General features: G+C 30.9%; 6 protein-coding genes across 7 annotated transcripts; 4 read left to right on the top strand and 2 right to left on the bottom strand.

Moving 5' to 3' along the window:
* The first annotated feature begins 2068 nt into the window (after nucleotides 1-2068).
* On the top strand, nucleotides 2069-2707 carry LOC141535176 (uncharacterized). Its single transcript, XM_074255004.1, has 2 exons — nucleotides 2069-2447; nucleotides 2622-2707. The coding sequence occupies exons 1-2, from the start codon at nucleotides 2069-2071 to the stop codon at nucleotides 2705-2707; spliced, it is 465 nt and encodes a 154-aa protein (XP_074111105.1).
* An 82-nt stretch (nucleotides 2708-2789) lies between these two features.
* Nucleotides 2790-3423, top strand: LOC141535175 (uncharacterized). The gene is made up of 2 exons (XM_074255003.1): nucleotides 2790-2905; nucleotides 2974-3423. The coding sequence occupies exon 2, from the start codon at nucleotides 3037-3039 to the stop codon at nucleotides 3421-3423; it is 387 nt and encodes a 128-aa protein (XP_074111104.1). The 5' UTR covers nucleotides 2790-2905; nucleotides 2974-3036.
* A 3626-nt stretch (nucleotides 3424-7049) lies between these two features.
* On the bottom strand, nucleotides 7050-7852 carry LOC141535167 (uncharacterized). Its single transcript, XM_074254991.1, has 2 exons — nucleotides 7342-7852; nucleotides 7050-7264 (listed from the first exon to the last, which is right to left on the bottom strand). Exons 1-2 carry the CDS (start codon nucleotides 7652-7654, stop codon nucleotides 7050-7052), a joined length of 528 nt encoding a protein of 175 aa, XP_074111092.1. The 5' UTR covers nucleotides 7655-7852.
* Nucleotides 7853-9915: 2063 nt separating this feature from the next.
* Nucleotides 9916-11011, top strand: LOC141535166 (uncharacterized). Its single transcript, XM_074254990.1, has 2 exons — nucleotides 9916-10483; nucleotides 10856-11011. The coding sequence occupies exon 1, from the start codon at nucleotides 9916-9918 to the stop codon at nucleotides 10480-10482; it is 567 nt and encodes a 188-aa protein (XP_074111091.1). The 3' UTR covers nucleotide 10483; nucleotides 10856-11011.
* A 1457-nt stretch (nucleotides 11012-12468) lies between these two features.
* LOC141535165 (uncharacterized) lies at nucleotides 12469-13511 on the top strand. Its single transcript, XM_074254988.1, has 2 exons — nucleotides 12469-13088; nucleotides 13435-13511. The coding sequence occupies exon 1, from the start codon at nucleotides 12469-12471 to the stop codon at nucleotides 13084-13086; it is 618 nt and encodes a 205-aa protein (XP_074111089.1). The 3' UTR covers nucleotides 13087-13088; nucleotides 13435-13511.
* A 1964-nt stretch (nucleotides 13512-15475) lies between these two features.
* On the bottom strand, nucleotides 15476-17165 carry LOC141535432 (uncharacterized). 2 transcript variants are annotated; one of them, XM_074255356.1, is made up of 4 exons: nucleotides 16862-17165; nucleotides 16101-16697; nucleotides 15631-15914; nucleotides 15476-15560 (listed from the first exon to the last, which is right to left on the bottom strand). In XM_074255356.1, the coding sequence occupies exons 1-3, from the start codon at nucleotides 17043-17045 to the stop codon at nucleotides 15751-15753; spliced, it is 945 nt and encodes a 314-aa protein (XP_074111457.1). In that variant the 5' UTR covers nucleotides 17046-17165; the 3' UTR covers nucleotides 15476-15560; nucleotides 15631-15750. The 2 variants fall into 2 exon arrangements, with proteins under 2 accessions (XP_074111457.1, XP_074111458.1); XM_074255357.1 differs by having other exon boundaries at nucleotides 16101-16685.
* Between the last annotated feature and the right edge of the window lie 439 nt (nucleotides 17166-17604).

The raw sequence follows: 17604 nt of genomic DNA, 5'->3' as shown, positions 1-17604 counted from the left end.
AACAAGTATTTATTCAAAATCAAAAACAAAAATAGCAATTTTCTTTTGACTCTTTTATAACTCTACGGCTGGAATACATAATAATAATTCAATTCACTAAATAAATTAACGTTTCTAATATTTAAAAATATAAAAGATAATTATGAGATGTGATAGAATTAGGTATGTTACAACAAACGTTATAATAATTTAATATAATTAATGCAAATAAATTATAAATATAATTTTTGTTTATAAGCAATCTTCATATCATATAACATTGCAAGCGAAATAAATTCACTTAACAAAATATTCGTTAACTGCTAATCAATATTGGGTAAATATAATTAAATACTTATTAACTATTAATAAAAGTACTCTTTCTTCCTAAATAAATGAAATTATAAATAGTTAATAAATCCTTCTATCAGTGTACGAATTTAAACTTAAGTCAAGTAACTCAACAGTCATCTTATTCGAAACACATAAAACACTATGCATAAATACTTCTTTATTACTAATAATTTAATAATTATTAGTTATATTAAATAACAAAACTCATGTAAACATTAAATTATCGTGAACAAAGTAAACAAATTTATTTTTTTATTTTATAGAGGTTAGAAACTTAAAAATGTGTATGCGGTTAACTACTGGTATTTAGAAAAATCGCAGGTTCCAATAGATGACCGAAGTCAATTATTGATGGTACAACGGTGTTTTATTGTGCCAGTATTTGACCGGTTGTTGAATTAGTATTTGATTATTTTTGTAAAATCTTGTTAGAAGATTTATTAAGAAACTATTAAAGACAACTTCAGAATTTAATTTGACAAGATGAACCTAATAGAAACATTTTTTTTTTATTAAAGTATGTAGTCACCTCTCGGATACTCTACTATAATAATTGACGACTTTAGTCAGATCATGCGGTGGAAAATTGTCATAAATTATTTTCTATGTTTTAAAAAATAATATTCGGAATACCTATTCATTATAATGGTTATAAGTTCAACAATAGTTCAAAATAAATTTCAAGGTCATTTTAACCTACAAGAAACGACTGCAAGAGTAAATTTCATTAGACTATAACGTAAGATATATGATTTTTTGTTGAATTATAAAAGAGATATATGGGGTATTTACTAGGGTGGGTCAAAAAAATCGAATAATTTATTTTTGACTTTATACTCTGAAAAATAGGTTCGTAGACACCTAAAAAGAATTCTCTCCAAGTATAAGCTCTTAATTATAACGGGAAGGTCCTCCGCTTTGCGGGTTTCTATTTTTCTCGAATAATCAGATAAAAAAATTTATATCTCGCTTCCAACTGCTTGGAAAAATATTCCGTGGCATAGATTTTGTGAGAAATTGAATGCTTTACAAAAAAGGTCTCTTATGACTTTTTCAAAAACTCAACCGATTAAAAGATATTCATAGTTGAAGTTTGGCTATTTTAAGGAAAATATTCGTTTTTATTATGAATTTTATAAGTCGATGAAAAAAAATTATTTCGGATTGCGGAACTCATAATTTTGTAAGAAATTTACTGCTCTACAAAAATGGTCTCTTATGATTTTTTGATTAAGTGAAGCCGTTACGAGATATTCATCGTCAAACATTAACGAATATCAATATTTCCAGTTTTTGATCAATAATTCGATAAATTTTAATTTAAACTATGAGTTTCAGGAAAATTTACATAAATTTAAATTTCTATCATAAAAGTCACTCCTACAGGAGTTATTTGTTCAAAAATTCACTAAGAAGTTTTTGTTCTAATGATATTTTTTGTAAGCTTTATTTGTAATAATTTAAAATGTCAATTGCATTAGCATTTCATATTATTACGGTTGTTTAGTATGTATTTTCAAATTTTATTCTACCAATTATACATAAATTTTTTTGTGAGAGAGGCTTTTTGTTCTGAATTACATTACTTCTTCTGTTGGTACTCTAACGCTAGCGCCACCTATGTTGTTTTTCTTAACTATCTTCGTTGTCTACGACAAAACGAGCAAAAATAAATGTCTTAACTCCTGAAGTCGTTTCTGCACTTGACAGAGCTAATGTCAGCAGTAGAAACGCGATGTTCATTATTGCTCCGGTTTTATCAGCTGTTGGTATAAAAATTGAAGATACAACTCTCAGCTATAGGTCCATCCAACGAGCTCGTATGGTTCAAAGAAAAGACATTGCTCAAGGATTAAAAGACAATTTTAAAACACACGATAAATACGTAGTGCATTGGGATGGTAAAATGCTAAATGATCTAATTGAATCCAAATCTGTGGAACGACTACCGGTTCTTTTAACTGCGTATGGTACTGAACAATTACTTGGAGTTCCAATAATGAATTCTGGGACGGCAGTTAATCAAACATCCGCCATTTTATCAACATTGAGTGAATGGGGTATTATTAAGTATGTCAAGGCGATGTGTTTTGACACTACGGCTGTTAATACAGGTAATCAATCAATTACAAAAATATTTTATTGTTGTCATTCTAGTTTAATTTCTATTTCTTACTGAATTTTACTATCAAAATGTATTAATCGTTTACTCGTTTGGATTTGAAATATAACCATTGATTTTTCTTAAATACTAAATTTAACGATAGTCATTTATTATTGTTCTACAGGAATTCACAACGGTACATGTAAGGAAATTGAAAAGATTTTGGGGAAGAGAGTTGATCTGGTTATCATGTCGTCATCACATTTTTGAGATCGTATTAAGGGGCGCATTTGAAGTATTTTGGCCTGTGTCATCTGGGCCAAATGTACAGATGTTTGGAAGGTTTAAAAATTTTGGGATGATATAGATATAACTAATTATAAATCTGGTGTTGAAGATGCTGTTGTTGCTGATATCATTTCGAATAAAAAAGATGAAATCTCTAGTTTTATTACGAAATCTTTACAGGTATGATTTAACTGTGATTTAAATTATAAAAATTTCGTTATTTTTGACAAATTTTTTATTTTTGATAGTTACTACAACCCCGAGATGATTATAAAGAATTATTGGAATTATCATTGATTTTCCTTGGAGAAATGCCTCAAGAAAAGATTTCTTTCAAACGTCCTGGTGCTGTTCATCATGCTAGATGGATGGCTAAGGCCATTTATAGTTTGAAAATGTATCTATTCAGAGATGAATTCAAACTCTCTCAGAAAGAATTGCATGGTCTTCGTCATTTCTGTATTTTTATAGTCACATTGTATTTAAAAGCTTGGTTTTCATCAACTTCTGCAACAACTGCTGCTTATCATGACTTGCAGTTTATGAAAAATTTATTGGAGTACAAAAATATCAATCCTTTGATTTCTTCAGCTACGTGTGAAAAAATGATTTCGCACTTATGGTATTTGAGCGATGAACTTGCCATTTTATCACTGTTTGACGATGGCGTTCCATTAGAAGTAAAAAAGTATTGTTGAAGCTGTTAATACTCGTGAAGGTACAGATTCTAAAGCTAAAAGATTTGTAATTGCTAAAAAGATTTGAATTCATTGGCGCAGAGAACTCTGAGTGACTTTGTGTCTAAAAAGTCATTAAATCTTTTCAAAATCTTCGATCTACCGTATGACTTTCTTGATGTCGATGTTGAATTATGGCCTACTAATGAGAGTTATCTCGAAAATAAAGAATACTTTCAACAACTAAAAGTTGTCAATGATTCAGCAGAGCGAGCTGTTGCATTAGTCAGTGAATATAATCAATGCTTGACAAAAATGAAGAACAATTCCAGTACTTATTGCAAGTTGTCAAAGAACATCAAAAACATTCCCAAATTGTAATAAAAGAAATTATTTATAGTAATAGCGTACTGTTATGTTAAAGATATAGACAATTATATTGCAATTGATAATTCAATAAAAAATTTATCTATAAAAAAGTTAAATACTGGTTGTTTCTCACTTGATTCAATACTTTTCATATTAAATTTGACAAAGAAATATGTCATTCACTTCAAATTAAACTAATCATTGGCTATATGTCGAAAAAATGCTCTAATTTCTTGTTTTAATGCAATCAAACAAGCTCAAGACTGAAAACAATATTAAAAAATTGTTTATAACATTTCTTTATCGATCGAAACTCAAATTTATGTAAATTTTCCTGAAACTCATAGTTTAAATTAAAATTTATCGAATTATTGATCAAAAACTGGAAATATTGATATTCGTTAATGTTTGACGATGAATATCTCGTAACGGCTTCACTTAATCAAAAAATCATAAGAGACCATTTTTGTAGAGCAGTAAATTTCTTACAAAATCATGAGTTCCGCAATCCGAAATAATTTTTTTCATCGACTTATAAAATTCATAATAAAAACGAATATTTTCCTTAAAATAGCCAAACTTCAACTATGAATATCTTTTAATCGGTTGAGTTTTTGAAAAAGTCATAAGAGACCTTTTTGTAAAGCATTCAATTTCTCACAAAATCTATGCCACGGAATATTTTTCCAAGCAGTTGGAAGCGAGATATAAATTTTTTTATCTGATTATTCGAAAAAAATAGAAACCCGCAAAGCGGAGGACCTTCCCGTTATAATTAAGAGCTTATACTTGGAGAGAATTCTTTTTAGGTGTCTACGAACCTATTTTTCAGAGTATAAAGTCAAAAATAAATTATTCGATTTTTTTGACCCACCCTAGTATTTACCATGCCAAATCGACCACTTTTGACCCCGACCCTTTTCGATTTGGCCGAAAGTTTTCCATCCTTTTCTACCCTATAAAAAACGGTTCTCAGAATTTTTTTGAATTTTTTTACCTAACTCCAAAAAAGTTATGAATTTTTCAAAAAAATGGCTTTTTTATTTTCAAATAGCCATAACTTTTTCAAAACTAAACATTTAGGTACCTTTTTTTTTTTTAAATTTTTGTTTTTAGATGTACTTTCCGATAAAAAATATTAAAAAATTTTTGTAAGTCAATACATATGGAATTTTTCAGTTTTTTGACAAAAATCAATGATTTTTCGAAGTTCGACATTTTTTTTTTTTAATTTTTTTTTTCTAAAATAAACTTTAATCAATTCCACAGTTATCCCTGTAGAACCCAGATTGGGTCGATTTCTCTTTCTATTTTTTTTTATTCAATTGAAAAAATATTGTTAAATTTTCAAAAATGGAAAAAAAATTTTTTTTCATAAATTTTATTTATATAATGAGATAAATACAATTCAACGATTTCACGGCATTATATTTACAATTTAGAGGCTTCATCGATGACTGTAATTAGTAAGATCAATAATTGATGCAGCTAAAATTAATTACTTTTCTCTCTGTCGTTTAAATATTTTACAAATTCTGTGTTCATTCGAATTCGAAAAGTTTTTAACTAGTAAACAACCATTTTTGTCCGGAATTATACAATGTAGTTGTTGAGTTCCTGTAATCGGTTTCGTTTTCAAAAATCGATCATTTAAATCATTTACTGCTGTGTCATAATCTTCTTCTGGGGAAAACTTCACTATAATATTTGACAAGTTATCCGGTGCAGAAGCCCATTCAAAAAGTTCTTCTGGTGTCGTTATTTGTTTGTCTACCGCGAGTTGGAGACTTGCTCTCGCTGCAAGTCGTTTGAGAATACCACCGGTTCCATCACACGGACCTTTCCCATGGGCAGTCGCAAAAAAATGCCATTCAGCAGGAATATCAAAATCATCTTCGTGGTAATATAAATTTACAAAGTTTTTAAAGTTTTTAAATTGTTGAGGAGCTCGATCAGAAAAATAATAAATCTTGTTACAACGTTCAGGAAGACTTTTCACGTAATCAGTTATTATTTCGATGAAAACATGAACAGCAACGGCATCATGTTTGTTAGAATCTGAGATAATTACTAAACTTTTGTGTTCAAGTTTGTTATTTACTGTATAATAAATAACGACTGGAAAAACTGTTGCCTGATTATTATTCCAGTGAAAACCAGCTGCCGCATTTTGTACTACGAAGGCATAATTTTTGCAAAATCACAAATAATAACGTATTCGTTTGGTTTCAATGTTTCTTTCAATGTCTTCAAGAATTGGGCTTGCTCCTTAGCAATGAACGAATGAGGTAGAAGAATTTCTAACTCACTACAAAATTTTTCCACAAATTCTTCTGTAGGCTTAATAATAGTTTCTAAACTACTTCTCGGTTTTGATATCCAATATTTATATGTAATATTCTCGATTTCCCGGTCCTCAAAACATTTTAGTAAAATTTTACTCAACTCATCGACCCCAGGACAGTTTTTACATCCACCTAAATAACACTGAAAAGATGGATTTTCACATATAATCATGCTCAAGTAATCGCTGTAGTGTTTAATGGGCTTTTCTGTGTTCCTTGTCAAAGAATAAATATTTGCACCTAAAATAACAGTAATTTAGTAAACTTAAAATTCACCCATTTATAATTATTAATTAATTTGATAATTACCAAGCATCATTAACTTCACGTTTTGATGAATCGTACACACGCAGATGGTGTGTGTTCCACTTGCCCCTGCTAACACACAATGTTTTGGTCGCAAAGAAGCGAATTTTGAAAATCCAATTCTCTCAGTAGGATTTATTTCACAGAAACATTGGTATAATTCTTTTAAGTTAGACAGGATAAGTCTTTTTGGACGTGTATCCGATTACCATCATCACTTCGAATTGATACAAAGTCTTTCATACCGGGCATTTGAGCACTATACTCATCATCGTTGTAAAAATTTTTCAACTTTTAATTTTACCTGATCAGTAATTGTCCTCCCTATACAAAAATGTTGAGAAATTTAGTTTTCAAGTGTATTTAAAACATCGATTTTACGCTACCCATACCTAATTTCGATTCAGGTGTAGAAAGTAAACCCGTTTCTTCAACCAAATTTTTGCTACTCTTGACAAATGTCTTGATGTATTCATAGTTTCACAAATACGTCTCTCACTCCATTTTACAGGTAATAATGTTAAAATTTGTATTTTCAAAGACTTATCAGTTTCTTTATCGTTGAATTTATCATACAACATTTTAATTAGAGAGCGAAAATTTTCACCATCGTCATCAATCGATTCTTCATCTGAAGAAGAAAGCAAAACTTTTCAAGCTGTCGGATACCCGATTTATTTTATTGTTCAAAAATTGATTATCATTCAATTTCTTCGATGGAATCGGTGATTGATTTAACAATTCTAATGCATGGTTTATTACGGGTAATTGATTTGCAGCGCTAACTTGGGATCCTGAGCTTGATTGTGATGCTTTGGGTTCGCTATCAAATGACATGGAACCTTAAAAATAATAATAGTGAAACATATAGCTACTAGAAATGTATTCAAGTAACGTATAAATAATTAAAAAAACTTACGGAATGATAAGGATAATGGGAGATCCATGGCAGTTGTATTACTATCATTATCAGCCTGATCATTGTTGTCATTATTGTCACTATAGTTGTCTTCACGGTCACTTACATCAGCACTAGGATCATTACGAGCATTTGTTTGTTGCTTCACTAACTCTGAAGCTTTTTTTCGACATGAACTGCATAATAAATAATTATCATCTAATCCTAACGTTACTTTCATAATATCAGTTGCCGGACGTAAACCAATTTTTTTAAAATGAGATTCCAACTCAAAAGGATTACAACACCGATCAAATACCTTTTTTGACGCCATAAAGACAAATTAAAAAAGCGCTTATAAACTAGAGAAATTATTTATTTATACAACAAATGTAATGACAATCTTTTATAAAACACTAGATTGCACAAAAGATTTATAGGTTATGTTTTAGATCTCAAAATGAAAAAGCCGCACTTTTAATCAAAACATACTAGCTTATAGCATCTAGTTTACTGGCTATAGGTAAGTCGATAATTGTTATGCCTAGTTTATCGATCTAATTGATATATTAAAATTTGAATCTTACTAAATACAGTCATCGATGAAGCCTCTAAATTGTAAATATAATGCCGTGAAATCGTTGAATTGTATTTTTATCGGAAAGTATAAATTGTATTTTTATCGGAAAGTACATCTAAAAACAAAAATTTAAAAAAAAAAAAGGTACCTAAATGTTTAGTTTTGAAAAAGTTATGGCTATTTGATAATAAAAAAGCCATTTTTTTGAAAAATTCATAACTTTTTTGGAGTTAGGTAAAAAAATTCAAAAAAATTCTGAGAACCGTTTTTTATAGGGTAGAAAAGGATGGAAAACTTTCGGCCAAATCGAAAAGGGTCGGGGTCAAAAGTGGTCGATTTGGCATGGAATACCCCATATGCAAATTAAGGGGGATAGCCACTGTAAAATTTCGGAAAAAAATTTTTTTTTTTTTTTCATTAAACTGAAGTTTATATATTCAAAATTATGTATTTCAAATTTTATAGAAAAATTCCGAATAGTTTTCGAGTTATAGTCATTTTTATAAGAGCGCGTCGATTGACCGTTTTACGCGCGGCGCTTCGACGAAAACGTCGCCTGCTCGCTCCGTCTTTGATTCGTACGGGTTGGCGATTGTTTTCCCTCACGATTGTCAACCGTTACAATTATTTGACTTTTAACGTATATTTTTTCTTATTGTTGAGATACTGTACCTCATAGTTTAGTTGTTTTGTATGAATACACACTCGTTCTTTAATTTATTGAGTTTCTTAGTGTACTCGTTATTGTTTACTTACTTATTTTTTTAAATCTTCTGATCTTTTTTTTTTTTGTTTATTTAACAAAAAAATTTGTTAAATAATGGATCGTAAACAAAGTAAAGTTATTAAAAACGAAAGAAAACTGCCAAACGACAGGAAAAATTTAATCAAACGCTCAACAGATATGAAACTGAAAAAATACTGGCTCTCAACGACGTGATAGTGCTTCCAAGAGGAAATTATCACAAAAATCTGATTGTACAATTGATTCGAGTATTAGCTACAAAATTATAAATTTTTTTCGATATTTAATTTACTAAGTGGCTGTGTATCGTGTAAAAAGTGTGGTGGTGATGTAAACTTTACTGAGACAAGTATTCGAGGATTAGGTTTTAAACTAGTTGTGAATTGCAAAAATGTGATCCAGTTTTGATAAATTCATGTCCACTCATCAAGAATGCGTATGAAATTAATCGCCGTTTCATCTTTGCAATGCGGATAATTGGTATTGGGTTATCTGGAGCTGAAAGATTTTGTGCTTTCATGGATTTACCACGACCAATGTTCCATAGCTTTTACGATCGTCTGGTCACACAAATCAGAAATGCAGCTAGAAACTGTTGTGATTTAGTGTTGAAAAAAGCTGCTAAAGAAGAAATCCAAGAAACCTGCAAGCATTTAAAATCCAATGACATTCCTGGAATTTCTGTCTCCGGTGACGGTAGTTGGAAGAAAAGAGGGTTTAAATCTTCATTTGGTATATCTTCTCTAATTGGTTACTTCACTGGCAAAATCGTAGATGTAAGTATGAAATCCAGTTATTGTAAGATGTGTGCGCTAATGAGCTCAAAAAAGGAACAGCTGAATACGATCAATTTATGCAAGACCATGCTCTAGACTGTCCAATAAACCATGAAAATTCTTCTGGACAAATGGAGGTAGATGGAATAAAAGAGATGTTTATGCGATCAGAGTTATTACATAACGTTAAGTATGTAAACTATATAGGTGATGGTGACACTAAAACGTATAAAAATATTTGTGATGCTAAACCGTATGGGGACATGGTGAAGATAAAAAAAAAAAAGGAATGTATTAATCACGTGCAAAAACGAATGGGCAGTCGACTAAGGGCTTTGAAGAAGCAACGAACTAACAAGAAGACAAAAATAGGAAAAGAAGAAAATACACAGAAAAGTTTAGGTGGGAAAGGTCGATTAACGGACAAAGCAATTAATGAATTTACAAAGTATTATGGTTTAGCAATCAGACGTCATTCTAATGATGTTGATGAGATGTATAATGCTATTTGGCAAACATTTTATCACAAGTTTTTATCACCCGAAGATCCGCAGCATTTTCTTTGTCCTGAAGGTGCAAATTCGTGGTGTCAATTTCAAAAAGCTGTGGCAACAAATACTTTGGACTCATTAGTTGAAAAACCACCACTTCCTGCAGATATTGCGGAAGCTTTAATACCGATTTATGAAGATCTATCGAATCCAGAGTTATTGGAACGATGTGTCGGTGGGTTTACACAAAATAATAATGAAAGCTTCAATGCATTAGTGTGGCAGCTCGCCCCAAAAACAAATTCTTCTTATTCCCTTATTGTTGAAATAGCTTTATATATTTCAACAATTACATTCAATGATGGGGCTCTAGCAACTCTGAAGATATTAGAGAATCTCGATGTTAAAGTAGGACCAACACTCTACTCATACTGCGCTGAGCGCGACGCTACTCGGGTTAAAGCTGCTGAAAGCCGCATGGAAACGGCCAGTAAAAAAATAAAAAAGTCAAGGTCAATACTAAAGATAAGGAGGAAGAACCCTCATATGGCCCAGGACTTGATAGTTTGATGTGAGTATGAATATTTTGTGAAAGACTAGATTTTAAAGTTGCGAGAATCTTCTTAAAACTTTACTCGCGTTTTTCTCAAAACGACTTTTTCAAACTTTCCGGTACTGTAACTTTCGTAAATATGAACCGATTCTCAATTTTTTTGATTTCCCGTATTCGTCTACTTAGTGGCTATCGTCGCACGTAGGGGATTTTGAAAATTTTAATTTTTAAGATTTTTAAAGGCTGTTTGAGTCCAAAAAATGAGGAAAAAGACGAAAAAATTTTCAATATGGCGCCATTTTTTCTCAAATCAAAATTTTCAAAATCCCCTACGTGCGACGATAGCGACATTCCTATAGATTAAAATGCCGTTTGGTTTTTTTGTTTCAGATAATCCGTTTTTGAGTTACAGTACCGGCAATGGAGGGGGAAATTTTTTTGGTGCTCTACAAAAATGTTTATAACTTTGTGATAACAAAATATTTTTGAATAAAAATTTAGGAGAATTATCCTCAACATATACTTTATAAAACAAAAAAAACCCGATCCCCAAATTCCTTTATTATCCTAGTAAAAAAAATTCCCGAAAATTGCCTATTTTTTCCAGCGTCACAGTGGCTATCCCCCTTAAGGGGCACAACTAGTGTGAAATTTCGAAAAAAGTCGATTTTTTTTCCATATTTCGGTAGATTACACCTTTAAAAATAACATATTAAAATTTCAAATCGATATCTCAAATAGTTTTTGAGTTATAACATTTTAAAGAGCAGCCGCTCGGCAGCTAGAGTGTCATTAGCTGCGAGACGTACCTGAAGTATTGTTCAGAGTCTACTGTCTCTTCCAGCCCCTATAACACGATTCCAGTTTCTATTGTTGGCTCTCAGATATACAAAAATATATCATTATAATAATTTCTAGAAATTTCTAGAAATTTTTCGTTTACTGCCACGTAAAGTATTTTCGCAGCCAGACACATTTAGTTTCATTGTGATCGTTGTATCGAGCGCATCATAATTTTACACGTGCTATTTTCTTGAACATGAGTGATTAATCTTCATATTGTATTTTGCAATTTTTATCAGTTTTTAGTGCAATTAGTAATTTAGTGGTGTGTAAAACCTGTCAAAAAAAAGTTACTTTCAATCAAGCAAGTTCAAGAGGCCTAGGGTTCAAAATTGCTATTATTTGTGAATGTGGAAATTCGTATATTAATTCTGGACCAATGATTAATAACGCATTTGAAATAAATAAACGTATTGTTGCTGTGATGCGTCTATTGGGCATCGGAATAAATGGGATAAATTTTTTCTGTGGATTAATGGATTTAGCATGCAAATTTTACGACCAAACTTTTGCGGGATGTTTTACGAATTTACAGATTGCAGCCGAAACTGTTTGTAAGCTCAGTATGCAGCAAGCTATAAATGAAGAAAAAGAGCTTACATTAAAGAAAGAAAATTCGGAGACAAATTTGACTGTTAGCGGCGATGGTACCTGGAAAAAACGTGGCCATACTTCCCGTTTTGGAGTAGTTACGCTGGCAGGAAAATACAGCAAGAAAATTCTTGATTCATGCGTAAAATCTACATATTGTCAGAGTTGTGTTTTTTGGAAGAAAAAAAAAGATAGCGAACCTGAAGATTATGAGGAATGGCATCATTACACGATGAAGAATGTGATGCCAATCATAAAGGATCTGCCTCAAAAATGGAAGTGGATAGTGTAAAAGACATGTTTGGTCGTTCCATTAGTAAATATGGTGTAAAATATACCCGCTATATTGGTGATGGTGATAGCGCTACCCACAAAGGACTTATAGATTTGAATCCTTATGATATTCCTGTTGCTAAATTGGAATGCTATCTACATGTGAAAAAATAATGGGAACACGTTGCCGAAGTGTAAAGAACATTAATAAGAAATTAGGAGGAAAAAGTAAAACATCACAAAAGTTAACTGTAAATTTTATAAATAAACGCCAAAAATATTATGGTTTAGCAATTATGAGGAATCAATATAATGTAGATGAAATGTATAAAGCAATCTGGGCAACATTTTATCATTTCTGTTCAACTGACAAAAACCCAAATCATAAAAATTGTCCAGAAGGCGCTGAAAGTTGGTGCGCTTATCGCCGCGCGGAAGCTGAAGGAATCACTAGTACATTTAAACACGATTACCTCCCACTGGATCCAGAAGTACAAGAAGCTATAAAACCTATTTATGAAGACTTATCTCGATATGAATTGCTTGATAGATGTAAAGGTAACAATACTCAAAACAACAATGAAAGCTACAACGGTTTACTTTGGCACTTTTCACCCAAGCATCTTCATAATGGCTTCAAAACTATTGAATTGTCAAATAATTTTGCAACTGCAATATTTAATGACGGTTATTCGTCAATTTTGAAGATATTCAATGTAATGGGAGTGATAGTTGGACCTGCAGCAAGAGATTTTGCGGCTCTTAAGGACGACACGAGAATACGAATCGCTGATTATCGCCAAAGGGCTTCTTCAAAAGAAGGTCGATCATCTCGAAGAAAAGCTTCTTCAGCTGAACAAGCCCTTTTCGAAGAAGAGGAAGGTGTATTATATGGCCCTGGAATAGCAGATTAGCTGTAAATATGATTTTAAACCACTTATAACAGTGGAAACGATCATTTTATCTTTAAACGCGTTTTTCTCGAAACAGCATTTTCCGAATTTGCTGCAGTGATTACTCAAAAACAAATGATCCGATCACTATCGAATTTTTTTACATGTTCTATATATAGTTCTCCGTACAATGACCTATCGATTTTTTGATCTGATCAAAAATCGAATTTTCGCAGGCCACAAACGACCAAAATTTTAGGTAAAATTCGACTATTTTTTTAAAACGCCGCGATATTGTCAATTTTTGATTTTTTTATCGTAGGTCATTGTACAGACAATATTATCTAGTTTAACGAGATATTTTTTTAGATTTCATCCACGGAGAAGGCCGGAATCACTGCAGCAGTGAAGGACCTTTTTTTTTTCGCGCCGTTAGAGATCGACGATAACTTAAAAAATATTTAATTTTTTTCATCAAAAATTTCATTATGTATTCTTAAAACATATATAAATATATTCTTAAAATTTTAAAATAATTGATAAAGTATTTTTTTTAATAAAAATTCCCAAAAATCACGTTTTTTTTAGGCCGTTACACTAGGTGTGCCCCTTAAAGCTTATTAAAATAGCTCTAAGATGAACTTAACACATTCTTACTAACTTTTTTCAATCAAAAGTTATATAAGAAATAAGAAGTAAAAGCTTGAATTTTCATCATTTTCACAACTATGAAATGCTATAACTCATGAACTATTTAACCGATTGAGCTCAAATTTAAACTCGACTTTCGTATTCGTCTGAAAATTAAGTATGTTGAGTTTGGAAAAGATCCATTATGAATTTATGACGCTATCATCCGGACAAGCCGCGTTATATCGTATATATATATATTAGGGTGATTAAAAAAAAAAGAATATTTTTTTTTTCGTTTGGTACTCTGAAAAATAGGTTCCTAGACACCTCTAAGAAAGCCTCTCCAAGCATGAGTTCTTAATTGTAACGGGAAGGTCCTCCTTCTTACAGTTTTCTATTTTTTCTTATTATCAGATAGAAAAATTTATATCTCGCTTCCAACTACTTGAAAAAATATCTTGTTCCTCAGATTTTGTAGGAAATTGAATGCTCTACAAAAAGGTCTCTTACGATTTTTTTCGTAAACCCAACCGTTTAAAAGATATTAACGGTTAAAGTTTGATTATTTTTGGGAAAATTTTTTATTTCTTATGAATTTTATAACTCAATGAAAAAAATCATTATGAATGATGAAACTCACAGATTTGTAGGAAATTTACTGCTCTATAAAAATGGTCTCTTATGATTTTTCGATCAAGTTGAGCGTTTACGAGATATTCATCGTCAAACATCAATGCATATCAATTTTTCTAGTTTTTGATCAATAATTCGAAAAATTTCAATTTATTCTGTGAGTTTCAAGGAAATTTAGACAAATTTGAGTTTCTATGAATAGAAATATGTTATGAACTATTTTTTTAATTAGTTTTTTTAGTCTTGGACATGTTTGATTACATTAAAACAAAAAATTAGTGCATTTTTTTAAATATATAATTCAATTTAGTGTGTTTCACTTTTTTATCGAAGAATTTATTTATTTAATTATCAACTGCCATATAATTTTCAATATTTTCAACATAACGGTACACTTTTACTGTAAATAATTTCCTCTATTGCAGTTTGGGTAGTTTTTTCGATGTTCTTTGATAATTTGCAATAAGTATTGGAATTGCTCTTCATTTTTTGTCAAGCATTGATTATACTCACTAACTAATGCAACAGCTCGTTCTGCTGAATCATTAACAACTTTCAATTGGTTAAAGTATTCTTTATTTTCAATGTAACTGTCATTAGTAGGCCACGATTCAATATCTTTATCAAGGAAGTCATATGGTAAATCAAAGATTTTAAAGAGATTTAAAGACTTTTTAGAAACAAAGTCACTCAGACTTTTTGCGTTAATGAATTCAAATCGTTTTTATCAATTATAAATTTTTAGCTTTAGAATCTATACCGTTCCGAGTATTAACAGCTCCAACAATATTTTTTTACTTCCAATGAAACGGTATCGTCAAATAATGATAAAATGGCAAGTTCATCACTTAAATACCATAAATGCAAAATCATTTTTTCACAAGTTGCTGAAGAAATCAATGAATTGATATTTTTGTACTCGAATAAATTTTTCAAAAACTGCAAGCCATGATTAGCAGCAGTTGTTGCAGAAGTTGATGAAAACCAAGCTTTTAAATACAGTGTAACTATAAATATACAAATTTGCCGAAGACCGTCCAATTCTTTATTAGAAAGTTTAAATTCATTTCTGAATAGAAACATTTTTAAACTGTAAATTGCCTTCGCCATCCACCTAGCATGATGAATTGCACCAGGACGTTTGAAAAAATTTCTTCTTGAGGCATTTCTCCAAGGAAAATCAACGACAATTCCAACAATTCTTTATAGTCATCTCGGGGTTGTAGTAACTATCAAAAACAATTAAAAATTTGTCAGAAACAAGAAAATTTTTTTCTTAAAATCGCAGTTAAATCATACCTGTAAGGATTGTGCAATTAAACTAGATATTTCATTTTTTTATCCAAAATGATATCAGCAACAACAGTATCTTCAATTCCAGATTTATAATTAGTTTTATTTATTTCATCCCATGATTTTTTAAAATCTTCCGAACATTGGTACGTTTGGCCCAGATGACACAGGCCAATATACTTCAAATGCACTTCTCAATATGATCTCAAAAATGTGGTGACGACATGGTAACCAGATTAACTCTCTTCCCAAAGTCTTTTCAATTGCCTTACATGTACCGTTATGAATTCCTGTATAAAGAAAATAGATAACTATCGTTAAATTTAATATTTTCAACAAATTGTAGATTATATTTAAAATCCAAATGAGTAAATAATTCTCAATAATTTCAAAAGTGAAATTCAGTAAGCAATAAAAATTAAACTAGAACGTTAATAATTAAATATTTTTAGATTAAATTATCATTGATAAGTTACCTGTATTAACTGCCGTCGTGTCAAAACACATCGCCTTAACATAATTAGTAATACCCCATTCACTCAATGTCGATAAAATGGCTGATGTTTGATTGTCTGCCGTCCCAGAATTCATTTTTGGAACCCCAAGTAATTGTTCGGTACCAAATGCAGTTAAAATAACTGGTAGCCGTTCCACAGATTTTGATCCAACAAGGTCATTCAGCATTTTTCCGTCCCAATGCATAACGTATTTATCGTGTGTCTTAAAGTTGTCATTAAGTCCTTTAGCAATGTCTTCTCTTTGAAGCATACGAGCTCGTTGAATTGAACTATAACTGAGCGTTGTATCTTCAATTTTAATACCTACTGCTAGTAAAACCGGAGCAATAATAAACATCGCATTTCTACTGCTGACATTAGCTCGGTCGAGTCCAAAAATGACTTCAGGAGTTAAGACATCAAGTTTTGCTCGTTTTGTCGGAATTGGAGGTTCATACTCTGAATCAGATCCAAAATTTGTAACTCCACTTAATGTATACGTAGAGAACGACTCTGATTTTTCACTTGGAACAATCGCATGACTGGTAGACGGTTGATCTAAGTCTGGAATAAGATCTGTTTTATAAATTAAACGAAGAAAATGTATAGAATTTATTCATTTTGATGACAAATAATTAAGAAAGGACTCCAAAAATTGTCTAGTCAAATGTCATCTAGTCATCTATGAAAAGTTACACTACTACCTGACTTTATAATAATTAAATATCTCAGATACTTACTACTCTCATCTATTCCCATCATAGTTGTGGTTAAGTTTGATACAGGTACATTATTAGAAAGAATCTCTTTATGGGTACCGAATTTTTGATCCAAATACAACTTTCTAATATTATCATCAAGCACTTTTAAGGATTTTTCGCTCACAATGTCGAATAATTGTTCAAGATCAGTCTGAAATTTCATTTCCTTTTGGTTTTGCGCTGAATTCTTTTTATCGAAATTTTTTTGTAATTTTAACCATTGACTGTGATAGCGAAGAAATTTTTTGACTGCATTAGGAGCTCCACTAGTTGGAATCTGATTTTTCTCCACAGTTCAATAACTTGGTCAACTGAATTTTTAGCACTTTGTTTGATTGAATACTTTAAAATTTTAAGTTGGTAGAAAAACACACGCATAACCTCTTTCACTTTTGGTAACTTACGTTCCGAAATTCTTTGTAGAGGTATTCCGATAAAACGTATTTCTTTATTCATTGTAGGTTAATTGATGATAAATAAATTTATGTGATGATTATAAGACTTATTTTAAATGAATTATTTTATTACGTATTCAAGATGATCAGTTTTAGGAACACTGAAAATACGGTATTAAATGGGTAGATACTGAAGATAGTTGAGAGTAAAAAACATAGATGGCGTTAGTTTCAGAAGACAAACAGAAGAAGAAATGGAATTCAAAACAAAAATCCCCTCGAACGAAAATTTTATGTATATTTTGTGAAAAACAATTTAAAAATATG

This window comes from Cotesia typhae, unplaced genomic scaffold, assembly GCF_013202065.1.
Source record: "Cotesia typhae breed Kobodo isofemale line unplaced genomic scaffold, CoteBio_Ctyphae scaffold_13, whole genome shotgun sequence".
NCBI classification, from domain to species: domain Eukaryota; kingdom Metazoa; phylum Arthropoda; class Insecta; order Hymenoptera; family Braconidae; genus Cotesia; species Cotesia typhae.
This window is presented reverse-complemented; position numbering and strand designations above follow the sequence as displayed.

Excerpts from the sequence above, each read along its gene's own strand:
- LOC141535167 (XM_074254991.1), bottom strand. The coding sequence starts at position 7,654 with ATGGCGTCAAAAAAGGTATTTGATCGGTGTTGTAATCCTTTTGAGTTG. Across the intron at positions 7,265-7,341 it reads CCCATTATCCTTATCATTCC|GTTCCATGTCATTTGATAGC; the intron begins GTAAGTTTTTTT and ends ATTATTTTTAAG.
- LOC141535166 (XM_074254990.1), top strand. The coding sequence starts at position 9,916 with ATGTATAATGCTATTTGGCAAACATTTTATCACAAGTTTTTATCACCC.
- LOC141535432 (XM_074255356.1), bottom strand. The coding sequence starts at position 17,045 with ATGAAATTTCAGACTGATCTTGAACAATTATTCGACATTGTGAGCGAA. Across the intron at positions 16,698-16,861 it reads GATGGGAATAGATGAGAGTA|ATCTTATTCCAGACTTAGAT; the intron begins GTAAGTATCTGA and ends TTTATAAAACAG. Across the intron at positions 15,915-16,100 it reads CACGACGGCAGTTAATACAG|GAATTCATAACGGTACATGT; the intron begins GTAACTTATCAA and ends TTCTTTATACAG.
- LOC141535175 (XM_074255003.1), top strand. The coding sequence starts at position 3,037 with ATGCCTCAAGAAAAGATTTCTTTCAAACGTCCTGGTGCTGTTCATCAT.
- LOC141535176 (XM_074255004.1), top strand. The coding sequence starts at position 2,069 with ATGTTCATTATTGCTCCGGTTTTATCAGCTGTTGGTATAAAAATTGAA. Across the intron at positions 2,448-2,621 it reads CACTACGGCTGTTAATACAG|GAATTCACAACGGTACATGT; the intron begins GTAATCAATCAA and ends ATTGTTCTACAG.
- LOC141535165 (XM_074254988.1), top strand. The coding sequence starts at position 12,469 with ATGAGGAATCAATATAATGTAGATGAAATGTATAAAGCAATCTGGGCA.